The 14855-nt window shown below is 36.5% G+C and overlaps 1 protein-coding gene across 1 annotated transcript; it reads right to left on the bottom strand.

Moving 5' to 3' along the window:
• Positions 1 to 1269: 1269 nt before the first annotated feature.
• LOC149840973 (uncharacterized) lies at positions 1270 to 10141 on the bottom strand. Its single transcript, XM_090005168.1, has 7 exons — positions 9869 to 10141; positions 8372 to 8443; positions 6434 to 6501; positions 3010 to 3157; positions 2653 to 2736; positions 2455 to 2544; positions 1270 to 1468 (listed from the first exon to the last, which is right to left on the bottom strand). Exons 1-7 carry the CDS (start codon positions 10139 to 10141, stop codon positions 1466 to 1468), a joined length of 738 nt encoding a protein of 245 aa, XP_089861294.1. The 3' UTR covers positions 1270 to 1465.
• Between the last annotated feature and the right edge of the window lie 4714 nt (positions 10142 to 14855).

The following is a 14855-nucleotide window of genomic DNA, read 5'->3' as shown; positions in this document are numbered from 1 at the left end:
CCAAAAAGGAATTGAAACAATCGCTCTTGTTCCATTTGTTTTTGCCTTAAATCAATATCTTCCATAGAAACCCATTTTGGCTCCAAAAGAGCCAATTCATCCCATAGTGGGTTTAGGGCACTATAATAGTCTTGAATGCTAGAATCACCTTGCTTGGTGGTTCTAATCTTTTCTTGCAAGAAGTATGCTCTCGCAAGATCCTTTTGGGTATACATACCCTTCATAAAAGACCAAGCCTCATTGGCTCTACGAAATTTAGCTATATTAGCACATACCTTAAGCTCCACATTGTTCATAAACCACGCAAGTATTTTTGCGTGATTGCTTTCCCAATCTTCCACTTTTTTTTGATGATTTTCAATGGCCTTGAGGCGAGCATCTCCTTCAAGAGCCTTTTCTTGACCTTCTTCGTCCTTTGTGAGCATAAGCTTAGGTTCCGGAACGGTACCCATGACAAAACCCCAAAGCTTCTTTCCTTTGAGATTATTTTCCATTGTCGATGCCCACATCATATAATTCTTTCCATTGAGCTTGAAAGATAGGTCAATCTTTGTCTCCATGATGTTGCCAAGAAGTGAGAAGATATCCACTAAATATAAGATACACGAACCACACCTTTCCTTCAAGAATCGAGTGGCTCTGATACCATGTAATGAGATATTGCGGAAATATAAAGAGTGCATACAAGCACTTACAACAATGAATAAAAGAGATAATATCACAAGTCCACAAAGGGACAATACAAGCACAAGCCTTTAAGAAGGCAACAATATAAAAAGCCTCTTATTGAGAAGAGAGAAAGCTCTCAAGAATAAAAATACACAAGGGGTTCACCCCTATTTATGCAAGAGGGAGAGGAGGAAAAAGGAGGGCCAAAGGGCCTCAAAAGAAGAGCCAAAAGGGGGCTCCCATGGAGTCGTTGGGAGCCCCCAACAGTCACATTTGTGACCGTTGGGGGCTCCAACGACTCTATGGTTGGAGTCCCTGTTTGGTTCTAAAAAATACAAAAATAAAAACAAAAAAATAAATAAAGAAATTTACATTTAAACAAAATAGTTGTTTTCTAAAACAACTATGTAAAATTACAAAAATACCCCTATCGGGTATTGATGTAATATATATATTTATATATACATATATATACGTGTATATATATATATATGAGGTACATTTTAACAAGATCATCAAGAAAGATTTTGCATGATGCCTCAGCAAAGACTCATATTACATTTGCAACTTACTGCCAAAAAAGTTAAATAGCATACTTACAGATTCCACTTTCTTGAGCAGTACCGAGCCACTGTCAATTCTCGCCTGAGCTGAGCAAGTACATATTCAGATATACAGGAAAAAGAGATCCCAGTTGTCCGGCAACTCGAGCTAAAGGTGGAAAGGAACAACACAAAGAAGCTTGGCCATGAGAGAAGCTTAAACGTTTAGCTCATTCCTCCATGGTGATTTGCTGCTACTGCATTAAGACGAAGGAAAGTGTAGGTCAACAGGAAGAAATAGGTGAACTTTCAGAAAAAGTTCATTACCAAGTTTAAAAGGTCGAGACAAACGCACATCAAAACAAGTTGCTCAAAAGCATCCTACTCAGAACAGCATGGGATAAAACTTTCCATGTGACTCCAAGAACGCTGGATTCATGTTGAACATAGGCCACAGGGGCAAACACATGGTCGTCATCAAATCCAGTTTCAGAAGAAGAATCCAAGAGGAAGGTGGTAATGGAAACAAATGGGAGACTGCATTTGATTGTTCCTTGTTTAGGGTAATTGTGGAAGCATTTCAATACCTCAGATTATAGATTCAACAACGGACCACTGCCTGGGGTTCGCACAGAGATCCAAACCATTCAAACAGGGGTCTCAGTCCCCACTTTAGATATTTGAAATCCCTTTTCAATGACAGGATTTTTGGCTCCATGGGAGAGGGTTAGACCAATAGTCAGTTCTTGAGATCCTCAGATCTTAAAATCCTTAATTTGAACCCAGACCATTGATCTAAAGCCCACGGGATTGATCTTAGAATTATGCTGGGTCAAAATACTGGACTTTAATGCAAGTGAATATTGATCCTATACCAGGATCGCCTAATAAAGGGCCACCCCACTTGATGTTGTCTATGTTAAACCAAGCAGGCATGGATTAAGTCCAATATGCACCACATTATAACTACACAACTCATAATGTCTACAGAAAAACATCAAATTGGACAGCCATTGTTCAGTTTTTTTCTTTGGCAGATGAGCATGGGAATGAACCCAAAACCACGTCTGGCTAAGACAAATTGAGAGGCCACCAACCAACAACAGACATTTATACTTTTAATTTATGTTTTTAATGGCATTAAAAATCAAGGCAAATTCATCTGATTATCTTGAAACATGTACTTATTTTCAGTAAATGAAAAGGTGAAGTGATTAAAAGATAATCAGATTGAAAAAAATACCTGCCTTCGCCGCCGACTCTGTAAAATGTAAAGTGCTCTCAAGATCACATAGCATGGCAGAAGTAATCCAGCAAACTGAAGTAGTGAAATCTAAATATTGCAGGTCAAATATTAGATGTATGAACCGAAACATTTTAGAAAGAAAAAGCCCAGAAAGTCATTATTTGTCAATTCCTGCAACTGGATGATAGAACATACATTGAATACTGTCAAGGACTCCTGCAGGAGCCCAGAATCTTTTGTTATGATAAGAGCATGGCGAACAAGCAGAACTAGCATCAGCTGTCAAGAATACAAAAGATATTCAATTTTCCAATAAAATAAAGTTTCTGAAACAACAATGAATACATGCAATGACTTTTCAACATGTATCAACTGGAGCATCCAACTTGGACGCACTAATCCAAGGTCTGAGACAGAGGTGGTGGACTTCCGATGACTCTTGCAAAGTCATGTTTATTCAAGGGACCCTTAGGTCTCAAATTTGGCTGTGAACTTGGAGAAACAAAACCAATACAAGGGGAAAAACAAATAAGGAAAAGAATACAAACATACAATTAGAGCGACAGAGCGGCAGCAACCAATACCGCCAGTGTTTGCAACAGCATAATCTTCATATTCAACCTGCAGCAACCGATGCTCAGCAGCAGCTATGGCCAGAATATGAGGGTCATGAAGATCTATCCGCGGGGCCCAATTTTGCCTGTTTACAAAGAAGAAATGAGTGAGAGAGAGCTAAGACTTGTAAAACCAATGCAAACAAAATAAGAACAGGCCAGTCATAATACAAGAATTGGTGCAACAATATCATCTCCACAAGGAAAGCATCAAAGTAAAACACAATCACAAAAGATATCTCCAAGACGCACACAAACACGTTGATCATCAACAGAACTAAAACTAACACAGTATATTTTATCTAATTTTCAATTCTTAGGCAATGCAGGCACTAGTTGCAGAATATAATTTCTTTTGATAACCTGCAGCATTAACAAAGCACCTGTGGTCCATTAGAGAATAACCAAGAGGACGGAAAACACAGTAAATCTCAAATAAGTAGCACCAAGGAATCTTTAATTGATGGCAAGAGAATGTTTCATCTACTAAACTTTTAATGAGTTCCCACAAAACTGACTGTGAGTGACTTCATTTAAACTACAAAGGGCCATCTCCATATACATCCTATGTACATAGCATCAATTTCAAAATAAGCACATTTAGGTTCCAGAAAGGATGTGAGGATGAAGCCAGAGAATAAAGCAAGATAAGAAGTGGCATTTAGTTCATGATATTGCCATTGTCAATATACAGGTAGTCCTGCGTACAAAATTCTGTCCCCCATCAACACATTTATTGGTTAAGAAGTTTCTGTCAGGGCAAGCTTGATAATAACCCAAGAATAAACTACCAAGTTTCTGAAGCCACGTTTTAATATGAAGAAGAGCATGAAAAAAGAAAATAAAAATGCATAAGCACTAAACCTGAGACTGGAACTAGTTCACTAAAAAAGAACAAAACAAGGAATTTCTTCTGATCGATGCGATAATATATGCAGACATCTTTTCAAAGAACTTTTGATTAGAGATTGTTTTCATTATCTTCTGAACACCAACAAGACCTTGAAATTAAGCAAAAAAAAAAAAAAGACATCAATTTGACATAGTAGTCTAGACGTTAATAGCCTATCTTTTTATTTCTCAGATTGAGAAAATTTTGAAAGTAATGACCAAACATATCATAATGTTACTCATCTTATCACGGCTGATGCCAAAGAAGTGAAGCTTGAATTGTTCAAAGTCGGGTTATTTTCAGTCAACACAAGCAAATCTCACCTCACCATGAGATGGAGCCACGCTCAAGCTGAGCCAAGCCAGCTCATTTAACAGAGGGACAAGGGAATATTTTGGAACCCTCAACTAACCAACTCCACCACATGTTGTTGTGCACACACACACACACACACACACACACACACACACACACACACACACACATTTATGTACAAATGGGTTTCTTTTTTCATGAAACTAACCTTACAGATGTGATCAACATGCTTGGCTAGTGGGAATCAGCTCTTGGATCTTCTGAATATGACATGCAAGCACAATTTCATGAGCCTTGAAAAATCAGCTGCCTACAATGTGTGATGTTTTATCCACTCATAAAATTGTGGTTTTTGAGTTAGCATTTGGTCAGATCTCCATTATATACAAATGAGATTTTTTCATTTTTTTGGTAGTTTTTCATGAAACTAAACTTACAGATGTGATCTACATGCTTTGGTTAGTGAAAACAGGCTCTTGGATCTTCAAATTATGACACACAGGCATGACTTATGAGCCTTGCAAAAGCAACGGCATACAATGTGCGATATTTTCTTGGCACATAAAATTGTGGCCTGTTCCTAGCATTTGGACCACGCTGAATCTATCTATGAGGTCTGGTTGGACTGACACAACCTGCACCTATGGTTTCTAGCTCATTCAGTCAGATCGACAAAATAATTAATATATATGGATGAATATTTGGTGCTACACAAAACTATTGAGCATAAATCACCTTCTTTTCATACTTTTTAGATTTTTTTTGTAGACATCAGACCCTATGGATGTGATCTGTAAGGTTTTTTTAATAGAAAATGAGTTTTGAATCATGTCATTGTGACATATAAGCAGGTTTTTAAGGGCTTCAAAAATCAACGGCCTACAATGCACTAAAATTTTACAACTCAAAAAATAATATTTTTAGACCAGAATAACATGATCAAAGATTTGATCCTTAGAAAACAAACCGCGCTGAACACATCTATGTGGTCAGATGGAGTTGATAAAGCTTGAACCTATGATTTTCAGTCAACAGTTTTGTACTTCAATAATATACATATATATATAGAGAGAGAGAGAGGGTAATGGGAATATTCATGAGAGAGAGAGAGGGTAATGGGAATATTCATGAGAGAGAGAGAGAGTAATGGGAATATTCATGCTACAAAACTATCCATGTCCTGTACAAACTGCACATTTTCATCAAATTTCACAAATTTGACCTCGCAGATGTGTTCAATATGGTCCATTTGCTAAGAATTGACAATTGGATCATGTTTTTCTGACAAAGAAATATGATTTTTTATGCTTAAATATTTACAAAAATTTTGAACCATTGATTGTCAAACCCTATAAAAAACCATCCATGTGTCATAATCGGATGATCCAAGAGTCAATTCTTATAAAATCAAGCATGCAGAACACACCATTATGGTCAGATTTGAAAAAAAAGAAAAAAAAACTCCAAAAACTGCAGTTTGTATGAAGTAGTTAGGATTTTTGAAAGGATGATTACATTAGCCAACACACACACAATAATAAACCAAAAAAGGAAGAAAACAAGTGCTCCAATTGCAAAAAATCAATGACCATGTGAAATTCACTAAAAACGGCAGTTTCTAAAAGCCGCTAAAGGTTATCTTTAGTGGTGATTAGAAAATAACCACCAATAAAAAATCGATTTTGAGTTTTTTTTTCTTTTTCTACATCCAAAGCACAATGTCAGTCAAGCACATTTTGCACAGATCAAGTTAAAATGAATCATTTCTGATATATATATATATATATATATACACACACACACACACACTACTAAAAGTATTTAATTTTATTGTTACAAGCTTACCCAAGCCAAGCAGAGCCAAGCAGCCTTTATTCAAGCTCAGCTCCTTAAACATGTGCTCATAAAATAAGCTCTTCAAGCAAATACAATCCTGAATGAGCTCGTTAGCAAGCCAAGCTGTGAGTAGTTCATTTCATTTATCAGTGCAGTCCTAGTAATGCTCTCACTGTGGGTACTTTGACTTCTTACAAATTAGATAAAACATAGATCCTAGTTGATTTTTGCACACAAACACCTCATTGGGAATTATCAATGCACATGTACAATGCACTGTGTGACAAATTATAAAAGATTTTAAGTTTAAAGGAAGCACCTTATATCAATTGTTAAACCATCTGAACCAGCCCTGGTTTTCGGAACAGAGTAATTTGGAGCATAGACCTACAAAAGAAGGCATTGTCAACAATTTCTTCAGGGAAAAAAAATCCTTTCAATTCCTCTCATTAAGACAAACTTAAGTTATATTTTCATTAAATGATATCTTAGTTCATTGCATATCAACTCCACAGACAAAAAGAGAATACTTTCAATTCCTTTAATTAAAACAAACTTAAGTTATATTTTCATTAAATGATATCTTAGTTCATTGCATATCAACTCCACAGACAAAGAGCCATGGTACCTGATGTAATGAAATATGCGGAAAAGCAAAGAGTGCATTAAGCACTTACAACATCCACTAATGAACAAACAAAAGGGCTAACACCCAAACCCACAAGAGACAACACAACATAAAAATATAAATGTCTCTTATTGAAAAGAGAGAGAGCTCTCAAGAGTGAAAAATACAAGAGGGGTTCACCCTTATTTATACACAAAAAGAAGGAGAGGAGGAGTGGCCTTATGGCCTTAAAAGAAGAGCCACCTAGGGGCTCCCATGGAGTCGTTGGGAGCCCCCAACGGTCACAAATGTGACCGTTGGGGGCCCCATCGACTCCATGGTGGGGCCCCTTTTAGGTGGGCAAAAATATAAAAAATAAAAAGTAAAAAAAGAAAAAAGAATATACAAAAAATAAAGAAAAGAAACAAGTACCCCTATAGGGTACTTGTGAAATGACTAAAATACCCCTATCGGGTATTTTAGATAATACATATATATATATATATGTATATAAACATATACATATATATGAATTACATATATTTTAACACCTGCCAGGACAGTAAAGCCCCATCTAAAATGTGTAGAATGGCTAGAACACAAGAACAATTAGGCTGCTGATTATGATACTTTTCTACCATGGTATTATTGATAATTATGGCACTTCCAGGAAACAACAAATTGCAAATCTAATATTGCATAAAAATGAAGAGAGTCCTTCACTTGGTAATAAGATCATTTTTGGTGTCCCAGGATGCAACGCCACAAGCAAATAAAAAAGATATGAAGAGATTATAATAATTTGGGTTCCATGGTTATTTTCTAGGAAAAATATTTAAAAGAATGCATGAAAAAACGAAAGAAATCCAGTGCATGCATGCACCATGGGAGTGAACGGGAGAGCCAATGCTTGTTTTGAGATCAGGTGAAAATAAGCAATGAAGGCAGCAGAAATCCAGCTAGAGTTTTTCAGGTGGATTCTAAAGATGATGTTAGAATAATGTTGAAGTGTTCTTGAGGACAATCAGCTAGGACTTCTAGGAAGAACTGTGTAAAGGATTTTGTTAGAGACACCTCTTATATGCATGTTAGCAACAAGTTGAATGCAGAAATTCTGGATGGTCCTCTAACAAGAGTTGGAAAACTTAGAACACTCTAGCCTAGGAATCCTTTTAACACCAGAATCTACAATATTGTTATTCCACAGATCTTCTGTAAATTTTCATTGTTCCCACACATATAGAAGTCCTCTAACAATAGTTGGGAAACACAGACAACTCTAGCCTGAGAATTCCTTTTTTCTCTTTTTAAGGATGAACCTACAAGGTTTTTATGGGGAAAGGTTAAGTGGCCCTCTTTGCAGTCTTTTGTTGCTCTTTAGTTTTTCTTATTTCTTCAATGAAATAGTGGGTGGCCGATCTAGTTCACCTAATAAGGCAAGAGGAAAAAGCCAACAATGTGAAATATAAAATTGAATAAGGTACACGTAGAAGGCCTTTTGTTTTTTGGCAATGAAAAACGTCAATAGGTATAGCACCAAGTAGAAATACGACTGGCTGACATACAAAAACCTGCTTACCAATTAAGTTGCAATAGCATATCATAGATACAGTCACATAGGATGAAGATTTTTCAGATGCAATACCATACCTGATTGCAGATCTCACAAGTGATATCGCCTTTCTTATTACACCACCTCTGAATACACTTCCTGTGTGCAAACTGCACCAAAATAACAATCCACATTATAAATGATCACCATAACCCACGTTATACTTAACGACAAAAAATATAAGCATAAGTGGGATTCTCATTCCTTTCACAGAGCAATCATAAACCAGCGATAGATGGTTGCGGAGATGGCAAACCATGGTTTTCCTTGTAAGTTGTAACAATGCATCTTGAAAAGTGAACAAAATCCAGCAAAAATATACAAGGCCACTAAAGGAGGAAATAAAAAAGGCCGTGAAAATTGGATGTGCTCTCTTGCAAAAAATAAATGCACATTGAAACCAAAAGTTATAAAACAAACATTTTGAATGAAAAATAGATGAAGAGGAAAGATCTAAGAAGAAACAAATGAAGTAATTTGTAGGTGTCATTTCTTCTAAAACCAACCAAGTCACCAGCAGCAGCTAACAGACAACTATCATAATAACAGAACAAAGCAATATCAAGCTTAATGAAAATTTAAAAAATCTTAAGCATGTTCAAAATCCTCAAGAAAAGAAAAGTAAATATCATTATAGAAAAAAGGGAAAAAACTGTCTAAAAGGAAAATGCAGGGCATTGGAAAGAAAGCGGCCATTTTTATAAGCAAGAAGAAGAGAAACCGAAATGCAACCCAAAAGATAAATGGTCTTTGAACAAGAAACAGACAAAAAAACGTTCGTAACAAAAACCAAGAAGAACCAACGGGGGCTCCACTTGTTTGGTAGGAACAGTTAGTGAACGTCACCTTGTGTTTGGGACGTTGCAAGTTCAAAACCCAATGGTACGGTTGTATAACTGGTGGAGGGTCTGCCTCCCAAAAAAAAAACGAAAAATAGAGCCCAAAAGACTGGGTCATTCGCAAAAATCTTTGCAATGAAACCCCATAAACCAAAATGCCAAATGCAACTAGAAAGAAAGCAGTGATCGTAGACAAAACACAAAACGTCAATTCACCAAATGCCCCCAAAAAAAAACACAGGCCCGAAAGACATATACAACCATTTACAACAAAACCCAAGAACACAAATGTAAAACAAAACAAAAAAAATAAAAAATGAAAAATGAAAGAAAGAGACCATGGACAGAATTTTTCATATTTATTTGCAAGAAAGACCCAATAACCACAATGGAGAATAGAATAACCACCGACCATCCTCCCACAAGCTCCAAACGAAGAAATGGTGGAAGAGAAGCCACAGGATCACACAAAAACCGACCAATCTCCCAGAAACATGCATCACCCGCAACTTCAAATGAAAAATAAACGCCGGAAGAAGGACACCAACAAAGAAAAAACACTATTTTTTCACAAAAATACCATAAAAAAATCACGCGAAACCCAACACCCAGATACCAAAACCACAAAAACAAGCCTGCCAAGAAAGAGAAAAACGAGAATCTCTTCAAAATAAAAAATGCAATTTGAATGAATACCTTCAGGGTACCGTTACACGCACAAGGAGACTCCAACTCCTTCTCTTCGTCTTCCTCCTGGCATATTCTGCACTCTATGAGCCCCCCTTTCTCACCCTTGCTCGAACAACCCTCCCCCTGACAACTACTACCACCATTGCAACCATTGTTCGTCAGAGGGAAGTTTTCTGGCGCTTCCGTCCTCCCGTGGCCGTTGAGGAGACCCTCGTTGACGGTATCGAAGCAGGCTGAGGAAATCAGACGGTCGACGTACACCATGAAATCGTCCACCATCTTTTCCTCTACGCTTTGCTGTTTCTCTTCCCTCCCTTTTCCCTTCCCCCTATGTATTCCCCTTACTTGGGGGTACTTTAAGGATGGAGTAATTTTCAATGCCCCCCCGCTTTCGTTTTAATTGACAGGAACCTATCAAAATTTTGCCATTTTCAAAGTATCGTTGAGCAAAAACACTCCACCGTCTGTCTCTCACCCTTGGCTCAATCTCAATTTGATTATAAAGCCAAATTTCTCTTATTGCCTATCTATAACTTTTTTCAACTCATGTGCAACCATGGGATTTGAGAGGCAGGGCAACTCCAACATCTATTTAAGACAAACCCCCTCTCTTCAGTCATTCGTCTTTAAAATATTGTGCACTCATGGTGATGCATGTGAACGTTACCCGTTTGTTCATATAAATTACTTTTATTTATAACAATATCCTTTAAAAAATTTGTTTTTTAACGCTATTCTATGTTGATGATTTTGGCGTGCTTATTAAAAGGAGATATGTGGGGCGTTAATTTCTAGTGCCCCACAGTGTGAGATTTTAAAATTTCAAATGAAGAATCACTGGCCTGACCTTACATGATCGACCCTGAAATCTTGGAACTTATACAAGTGCAACTGGGGATCTGGGATCTGGAATCAGGAATATAACATCCCCCTTTGAATTGGAGGTCAAATTCCGCATGTGGCCCATGCCAAATCCGACCTTCAATCTCATGTACGTGAACCATTCAAATCCAAGCATATAGATGTTTTGTTGTCTTATCATGGAAAAAACATTATAAATTGAAATTATTACTGATATTCATGGCTATTAGAATTCAAATGGGATCATGCTACTACTCTAAGGGTAAATTAGTCATTTCACCATCTATTCTAAGTTAACTTTTTTTCCCCCTCGTGTTTAAAGTTTGAGGACATTTGTTTAATAAGAGAACTTGGCTCAAATTAAAAGTTTGTTGATGTTGGGAAGACGAGTCATTTTAATATAAGTACTATCATGTAAACTGGGCATTATCAGCACCTTTTTTTTTTGAAACTTCAAGAATGTAGATGTGTTTGGAATACATTAGGAATCAAATGTTGGAATATACATTTTTGAGAAAAGAATATAATTTTTTGATGTTTGAATATTTACTTTGATTATGATGTCTTGATTTTAAAGCATTAAAAATTAGTTTATTCTAATGATTTTGTTGAATGTTTTTTATCGTAACTTTAGATGAAATCCATGGATATTCGTTCAAATAGGGTCATGATTATATTTATGAACTATTGTTCTAGCATTAACTTATACAAGATTTTATCATGGTTTTACCAAATTATTGTTGTACAGTGAGCTCATCTAAAAACTTATATAAGTTAATGTTAATTATAAACATAGAAAAATACTCTAGCCTTAAAAATTTTTATACTCTTTCTCGATATCTTACAAATCAGGTTGAGGGTATAAGCTTGACTGAGTTGGGGGGACGTGTATCTTGAAGATAAAGCTTTCAAGAGATAGACCTACTTATAACGTCAATATGAGAAAATTACTCAAGAAGACCATGAAACATGCAACACACATGTTTGCAATAGACTTCATATTGTCGACAATTTGATATGCACAAAGACAATGTGTATTGCAATTGACCGAGGAGGATGCAGGGGGACAAGGTTTCCATCTCCGTGATTGTGAAACTTTAAACCTTCACCCCGTTCCATCCTAATTTTATCGTCTTCGTTCTCATTCTCGCATCTCACCAAATTTATCGTTCTTGTGTTCGTTAGAAGGAGAATGAGAGGCTGAGTCGTTGAGAGGATCAAGTTGTCATGCGGAGCAACATAAAGAGCCTTTAGAAGAGGCTGAAAAGGTTGATCACGGCGACTAAAAGAAAAAGAAGAAGAGAAAGTGAAGAAGTCCAAAGGATCATTTTCGGTTTTAGGGTTGAAAAAATAGTATTAAGAATATATATATATATAATATTATTAAATAAATAAACGTATTTTAATCATTTTACTAATGATAATGGGGGAGGGCACTCATTCTCTGTTTCATGTCCTCTATCTCCGCCCCAAACAGGGTAGATGGATCCCTACGTCTCCTACGGTCCACTGCCATACCCAAGGGTCAGGTAGCCTTATGAACAAGATTTAGAGTACAATCCAACAGATTCAAGATTTGGTCCTTATAAACGAGACCACATATTATGATTAAATTTAAGATTAAAAAACAAAAAATCCACTAAAAACATTATTCACATTGAGCTTTCAGATTCTAGTGACTCATGAATAGAGGAGAAAAGAGTTGGGGTGTGGGGATGGGATACTTCAACTAGGCACAAACATTTGGTGGTGACCTGAAAATTGCGCTTTTGAAGATTGAGCTGCAGGCTTTGATATATGCCCTTCACTGACTTCTTTTCTCCATTGGCTGTTTTAGTGGGGCTGGTGGTGGGCCCAATAACATTGATCTATTGGATGTGCACCCCTGTTCATTTTGTTTTCTCTTTTTCGCAGGTGCTACGGAGGTCGGTCGGGTATAACCCGATCCAGATTCATACTGGATCTGGTAGGTTCGGGGTTGAGTAACAAAGGAAGAGGTTCGATTAGCTATCTGAGCTGGACTCATAAGATTCGGTTAGGATATGGAAGAAGCTATGATTTATAAAATTTAATCTGTCTGACCCAAGTTTCGATTAAGTTCTGCAACTTTTCACTGTAAAAAATATAACAAAATATTGTTTTACCAGGTAATGACTTGGCTTGGTTCATATAATGCTGATTAGGTCGTGTATGGTTATTCTTGTGGTAGATCCAGTCAGACCCAATTCTGGTCCTTGTACCAGCACTTCTTAGTTGGATCTGGATCCAGACCCACTCATTTTTGGAGGAGGTCCGACCCGTTAACACCCTACATGACATGCATATTTTGTCGTGGGAAAGTTGTTTCTTTTTATGAATGGAGCAACATCGTTTTGATAGTGAGTGTTGGAACATAATTGAAAACATCTAGTTCAGTGGGGACAGTGAATCTCTTTCTATCAGTGGGAATTTATTGACACCCTTGACCCTACTGCTAGTAGGAACTTGTAGAATCAATAAATTTATATTGTTTTGCAGATAAGAATATTGCATGATGCCATCAGAATTTGGAATCCCTAGCATTTTCAAAATCCCAAATTTTATGTGGCATCTATAATTCATGATGCAACTAGTTAGAAAGGTGAAGCCTTTTCAATTTAGATTAGTAGCATCTTCTGTGAATAGTTTGGAACATTGGCTCTCTTTTTTATTGTAATGGCAAGAACAAGTTCAGTTTTTGGCACTACGAGAATCTGTGCTTAAATCGATGCAAGGGAGAAAACAGTTCTTTCATATGAAAATAGTTAAAAAAAACAAAACAAAACAATCAAAACACACCTACCCACACTTTGGGCAACAGTGAAAAACGTACTTGAGTTTTCGATATTATTCAAAACACACTGAAACTTTTTCATGATTAGTTAAAACACCCCATGGTTTACTTTACTTCCGTCAAGATTGTCATCAAATGAATGTTGTAATTATCAAAAACTAGATGTGTTTTTTATTGTAGCTAAAACTTTAGATGTATTTTGAATTTTTTTCAACAAAATTATTATTTTAAAAGTAGTAACTTTCTTCTATTAACTCAACTCGGATCGATGACAACCTAAGTTAAATGGACAGAAATATGCTTTTAATTAACATAGCATCAATTTAGGTGTGTTTTTACAATTCAGGTGTGTTTTTAACAATATCAAAAACTTACGTGTTTTTATTATCACTAAAACTTTATTTTATCTTTTCCAAAATTTTCATTAAAAGAAAAAGGTAGTGATCAGCATTAGAATTATTTTACAAGGTTGGCTTGAAACTTCAGAAGCGCCCCCTTTCCAATCGATAAAAACTCCACAAGGAAGGTGCTTTTGTAATCCGAGTTGGTGGTCCCAAGAGTTGAAAAACAAGAGAAGCTCAAGGCCACTGGTTGCTGTGGTAGTTTGCTCTGCTACTGAGTTTGTTTTAAAAGACCCCATTTGACAAAACAGCATCATGATGTAGGTTTTCCAACGAATACTATGTTAATTTATATGCTAAGCTCAAGAATGAGAGGTTTTGACTCCCTTAAATTGTGATTCTAGAGAGAGAATGCAAATAGAGTTCACTGGAAGGTTTCACCTTTTCTTGAAATCAAAGGCTCAGATTTGGATATGGAAATTCTGATATTGGCAGTAGATCTAGTCTGACGCAGTTTAGTTCAATAATATAAATGCAAAGGTACATCTCGTCTCCCTTTTTGTATTGATATTCTTCAGTTAGGTGATGAGGAATATTAAGTCCTGAATTATCAACTAGCATAAATGACTAGTTTCCAACTGTTCCTCTCAAGTTTAATGTATATTGGTCCACTCAACTTGCATCCCCAAATGATTCCAAGGATAAGATAGCATTGATAAGCAATCATACTTTATATATAAGTAGTTTGTGACATAAAATATAAGCCCAATTCATGCCAGTTCTCAGGTGTTGTTTATAAAGATAGAGGAGTTGCTCACCCCGGGTGATCAAGTGGTTAGGGTAGTTCCTAGAAAGATGGTACAACGTTATCTTGCCAGGATTAATTCTCGTGATCAATACTGGTGGTTTGTTTGGTGGGTGTCCTTTCCACCCTCACCTGAGGTTCATTATTTAGGAGGGGAACCCCATTTAGTGTCCC

Source organism: Nuphar pumila, chromosome 4 (assembly GCF_984573655.1).
Source record: "Nuphar pumila chromosome 4, dmNupPumi1.hap1.1, whole genome shotgun sequence".
NCBI lineage: Eukaryota > Viridiplantae > Streptophyta > Magnoliopsida > Nymphaeales > Nymphaeaceae > Nuphar > Nuphar pumila.
This window is presented reverse-complemented; position numbering and strand designations above follow the sequence as displayed.

Coding starts and splice junctions, on each gene's coding strand:
- LOC149840973 (XM_090005168.1), bottom strand. CDS start 10,141: ATGGTGGACGATTTCATGGTGTACGTCGACCGTCTGATTTCCTCAGCC. Junction 8,444..9,868: donor CGTGTAACGGTACCCTGAAG/GTATTCATTCAA, acceptor ATTTTGGTGCAG/TTTGCACACAGGAAGTGTAT. Junction 2,737..3,009: donor GCCGCTCTGTCGCTCTAATT/GTATGTTTGTAT, acceptor TATTCTTGACAG/CTGATGCTAGTTCTGCTTGT.